General features: G+C 40.1%; 1 protein-coding gene across 1 annotated transcript; it reads right to left on the bottom strand.

Annotated features, from left to right (window-relative positions):
• Nucleotides 1–906: 906 nt before the first annotated feature.
• LOC117535708 (induced myeloid leukemia cell differentiation protein Mcl-1 homolog) lies at nucleotides 907–3,553 on the bottom strand. The gene is made up of 3 exons (XM_034200229.1): nucleotides 2,933–3,553; nucleotides 1,852–2,102; nucleotides 907–1,724 (listed from the first exon to the last, which is right to left on the bottom strand). The coding sequence occupies exons 1-3, from the start codon at nucleotides 3,354–3,356 to the stop codon at nucleotides 1,608–1,610; spliced, it is 792 nt and encodes a 263-aa protein (XP_034056120.1). The 5' UTR covers nucleotides 3,357–3,553; the 3' UTR covers nucleotides 907–1,607.
• Between the last annotated feature and the right edge of the window lie 1,501 nt (nucleotides 3,554–5,054).

The raw sequence follows: 5,054 nt of genomic DNA, 5'->3' as shown, positions 1-5,054 counted from the left end.
TCAGCCTCAATTCCCAAATGTGTAACCGCCTGTTCTTCACAATGAAGTGTGCAGGGGGTAACCAGGGTGGAGGCTAACATCATTAGATGCAGGGGAGCACATGGGGAGGTCTGCTGTGGATCATCACCATGGAGAGGCTCTACTCCATTTCCTCTGCAGACCTCGCAGAGTGTTGTGTTTGTCTTGTAACCCGAGACAACGGGAGGATCTGCACAAACAAGGGTGCAGCCCCACATCATGGAGGATTTCCCTGATTCATAGGGTCCAAACTAATCAAAGAGAGCTATACACAGCTGCATCTTATCTGCAAATAGATATAAGGAGTTTAAGGACAATAAGGGCGAAGGTATTGTTGTAGTTCTAGATGAATATTACAAAAGCAGGGTTGAGTTACCGTCTAGTTAACTTGAGAAACACTAAGATGTTGGGTTAGTAAAAGAGGTTAAGGTTGTCACTTTGAATCAGAGAGCTTAAATAAACATACCCACAAATAATAAATATACCCAATGGAATGATATATTTGCTATGATAGTTTAACCGAATACATCTTTCTTTAAGCAGCTTAGAGGCTTTCAAACCCAGGAAGTAGACAGTGTTGTGCAATTTTTGCTGATGCTGTGAACTGGTTTTTAGCCCACTTTCACAATCTGCTGTTGTGCACCCGCTCTCTGCAGAGAACGCCATCGCTGCAGACTCGCAGTAGTTGCGGATGCAGCTGAGATCTCGGTTGTGGCCACAGCCTCATCACATTTCGAGGAAACGCCAGCCTTTGTTGACTGATGGGGTTGTGGTGTGAATAAACACCAAAAGGTCGAAGAGTGCGGAGGCGTGGAACTATGACTGAAGACGAAACCTCTGTCTTTGAAAAGTTCGCCTTCACAAAAAGACCGTATCAGAAAACACATGTGAATTATAATTATTTTTTTATTTTACAACTTGTACAAATGTGTTAGCTTACAACCTGATCCAAGTCTGCTTTCTGTCTCAAGACAAGCAAACTTCCCCAACTTCTGTCATCTTTGGTGCATTGGACCAGCACAATCTACCCAACTCAAACGCCTGGGTTATTTCTTCCAACACACTCAAACTTTCCAGGCTCCTGTTTAGAATCAACATTTTCAGGAAGCAGAGCTACACTCACGCAAATCCCCCTCCTCCCCCCCTCACGTTGAGGTAACACGAACCTGGGGATATGAATTGGCTTTATGAAAATGGGCTTCGTGACTGCATGAAAATGGCTGCTTTACGTTCCTGCTTTGGTCTAGGGCTTATTAACAACAGACCATTACTGCTAGGGAATTTTACAAGAATTATGATAGAAAACATAATCAGAAGGTTCAACTGACTGCCCATTACCCTCGTTTCAATTTGCATAGGAAAACATTTGTTTTAGATTATAAAAATAATTTCTCTGAATTTAAATAATGTTGACTTCTTTCCGTTAAGTCCAGTCATTTAGGTCAACTTAGTGGCAGTTGGGGGTGGAAGATGAAAGGAACCTCGCCTCAGCAGTTAAGTCCATTTAAGTCCAATTTTCAATGTTGAGAGATGTTGCCAAAAGTAGGAGAATCCACCAAGTGAAAAAAAGGCTCAGAGTGTCCAAAAGTTCACCTGATCAACAGGGCAAGTGTAGCCCCAATACCAGCAACTCCAGCAAAGGCCATGAGCGTGTTCCTCACCGTGGACTCGGGGTCTGCTTCCCGAAAGAACTCAACGAAGCCATCCTGCAAATAAAATGAATTAGATTTACATTATAAAGTGAGGCAAAACTGCTTTGGACTTGTTTGACTTGTTGCACAATAAAGGGCAGTTACACAACTTCCTGTCACTCAAGCATTAGTCATAACTTACCCAGCCATTGTTTTTGACCAGCCAGTCTCTCTGGTCAGATAGCAAGTATGTGGAAATCTCCTGGGCCACCAGCTCCACACAGTTCTCCCTGTTTTTCTCCTTCAGGTACTGACAGACCACTGCCCCAAAGGCCACCAGGCTCGCGATACGACCCCAGTTGGTGGTCCCGTCAGCAAAGAGGCTTGTTGCTACTGCACTGACAAAACTAGCGTCATCCTCTCTGTCATCAAGTGACAATTTGTTGATCATACCTAAAAAGAAAACAAGGCCGGGTCAGAAATACATCTTCTAAAAGACTCAAAGGCTTGTATTGTCATATGCACAATGGATGCAGTGTAGCTGTTGGCAAGCAAAGTCTAAAGTCCAAGGCTCTTCCAACAATGCAACACACAGTAAACTAGAAATACATATATGGGGAGGAAAAAAGTGCACGTGCAGGTAAAATGAGGGGAGAAGTGAACTAGGGAGAAGTGAACTAGGGAGAAGTGAACTAGGGAGATGTGGTTGAATTAGATAAAACGGAATGTAAAATAAAATCTTGATTGTATGTTTAAAAAGGTAAGATTTTGTGCACATCAACTCAAACAATTTCCATTCAAGTTATGACTGCTGGCTTTAATTGATCTAAGAGGCAGTACAAAAAAGCCAGTTCAACAATATATATGTTGTGCATAATTAAACAGCCTGTAGCTTTAGCATTTAAAGGCTATGAGTAGCAGTCTTTGAATAATAAATATCAATGTATATACTATCATATGTATATATGTTTCAGCTACTGTAATATGTATATATTTTCTCCATATTTTAATACCTGAAAAAATTGCTGTTGTAACAAAATAATGTCCTTATCTGGGATGGATAAAGCAGCTTCCTATATCCATCAACCAACTTCCATTCAAATTAGTTAACTACTGGCTTCAATGTACCTAAGAGGTAGTAAAACAAATACAGTTATAAAACAACTATATATATACACACACATTGTGCATAATTCAATAATAGATATAACCCAGCATGTAGCTTTAGCATTTCATGGCTATCAGCAGCATAGCTCACACACATACGTGTCACTGCTACCTACCATTGTATGCGTATCTGTGCTTAGACAAAACGTTCTCCACCACTCGTTTCATCGTCCCTAGTTCTCTGCTTTCATTCCACAGAGGTTTGGAAAGTCCAGTAAAGTCTCTGAAGAACAGGCCAATTAGTTGCCTGGTGTCGTTCTCGAGCACCTCGTTCCCCGCAGAGCCACCGGACTCATCGATCTCACTGTCCGACTGGAGCTCCGGACTGCACGGTAACGAACCGTCTTCAATTTCCTCGCTGTTTTTTAACGCAAACCCATTGGTCGTCTTCACCCCTAGGCTCTTGGGTCTTTTCGGGTTATCGTTGGACACGACGTGGCCGTTGCTGGAGTCTTTCGGTGGGGAAGAAGTGCCTCCTCCAGAGCTGTAGTGCATGGCTCCGTCCACGACTCCATTTTGAGAAAGCATTATACAGCTCATGGCTCCAGTTACGCTTAAGACTCTTGTTGTCCTAGGAAATATGTTTGGCGATTAACTTTAAAGATTACTAAATGAAAAATAAAGGATATTGATAGAGAACCTTGCTAGTCTTTGGTTACAAAAAAAAATTAAGCTAGCCTATTCTAACGGTGACTCAATATCCATGGTCGTGATGGGAGTGAAACGGAAGTGAAGCCAACGGTCTTATGAACGGTTCTTATCTTGCGCGTCATTACGTCTCATGCGTCAATATTACGTCACAACGTGTAGTCCAAACAATTTTTCCAACTGTTCTTATTTTTTCGAGTTGTTGAACATAAGGACAATGAAATAGGTTGAGAAGAAGGAGAACATGTATTTTTCAGAGTGTGGGAAGGGTTTTAAAGCAAACTAATATAAAGCAGGCATTTCATAGATTTTTGGTAATTTTCCATGACATCAAACAGAGAGATAATAGATTACCGGAAACAGTGCCATAAATAACGACTTCTCTTTAGGACTTTATGACTGTTACAGAGGAAATCACGAACATAGCAGTAATGTTTTTACATAATACTAATAATAACTAATCCATGAAGTTAAAATACATTTTTAGTAGCCTATATTGTTTTCTATTTATACCATGACATTGTATTTTCCATACTGTTCTTTTTATTTTAAGCTTAATGAATAGTATGCTTGTATGTCTTCGATAGACAATGACATTGTGAAATTAAATGTTTGTTTAACTAAACATGTCAGATATGTATATTATAAAAGTGGTTACATTTATTTAATATATTGTTTAAGTTCAATTTCAACCAATTTCCCCATAAATCATCACCAATGACATCGTGCTATGCAGCAATTATGGTGGCTTAAAGTGTCTTGATCGGTTTATAGTTTGATAAATGACAGCAAACCTTGTTGTCACCGACACTGATCCTAGACAATAAATACAAATAAAACGGGTGACATATCGCTGACATTTAGAGCCACCCTGTCCTGCACTTTAGCACACATTACATGATATTACATGAGGGTGAGTCGACACATTTCTTCATGTTTAATCACAGCAGGGTATTTGTCATCTAAATATGTGAGACATGCACCTAGTAGGCTACTCCTTTATACAGAGTATGTTAGGAAGTCTTTTGTGAATTAAAGGCCACATGTTGAGTGCTAGTGCTTCCCCCTGGTGGTCAGAGGAAGGTTGTACTCCTTTTAGCATCTCCTTATGTGTTTCCCCACAAGATTGAGTCATTTACACTTAACATGTGACCTTTTCTCATGTGCTTCCATGTGTTGAGGGGGATTCGTCATAGAGCTTTGGAAAATACAAGAGCCTAACATGAACGAAAAACAAGGGAATCGTATTAATGTAAAAGTTTATTTCAAATACTGACAAAAATCCTCTCACCTACTCCCACACAACTGAAACATTCCAAGTACTCGTGTACTTTCTGAAGTCTTTAAATCATTCCCGTGTTCTCCAGTCATCCTTTTTAACATGTAAACCCTTATTTGTATTTTTCCTTGGAAGCTAGGGGTGCCTCTGATTTCCCTGCAGTAATCTTGGGCTAGGATGAAATATACTAATTGTGTTAAGCAAGAGAACACAAGAAAATTAAACATATCATTGCAAATAAAAACAACAAGAAAACCGATAAGGTAAAAGCAGCACAAAAGTACTTCAGAGCCACAGCCTGTCATTTCTTT

The sequence above is a fragment of the Gymnodraco acuticeps genome, unplaced genomic scaffold (assembly GCF_902827175.1).
Source record: "Gymnodraco acuticeps unplaced genomic scaffold, fGymAcu1.1, whole genome shotgun sequence".
In the NCBI taxonomy this organism is placed as follows: Eukaryota; Metazoa; Chordata; class Actinopteri; order Perciformes; family Bathydraconidae; genus Gymnodraco; species Gymnodraco acuticeps.
Note: the sequence above shows the minus strand (reverse complement) of the source record. Positions and strands in the feature narration are given on the sequence as shown.

What these genes read in the sequence shown, in the direction of transcription:
- LOC117535708 (XM_034200229.1), bottom strand. Translation starts at nt 3,356, where the DNA reads ATGAGCTGTATAATGCTTTCTCAAAATGGAGTCGTGGACGGAGCCATG. An exon ending in GCACAGATACGCATACAATG is followed by an intron (nt 2,103 to 2,932) that starts GTAGGTAGCAGT and finishes TTTTCTTTTTAG; the next exon opens with GTATGATCAACAAATTGTCA. An exon ending in TGGTCAAAAACAATGGCTGG is followed by an intron (nt 1,725 to 1,851) that starts GTAAGTTATGAC and finishes TTTTATTTGCAG; the next exon opens with GATGGCTTCGTTGAGTTCTT.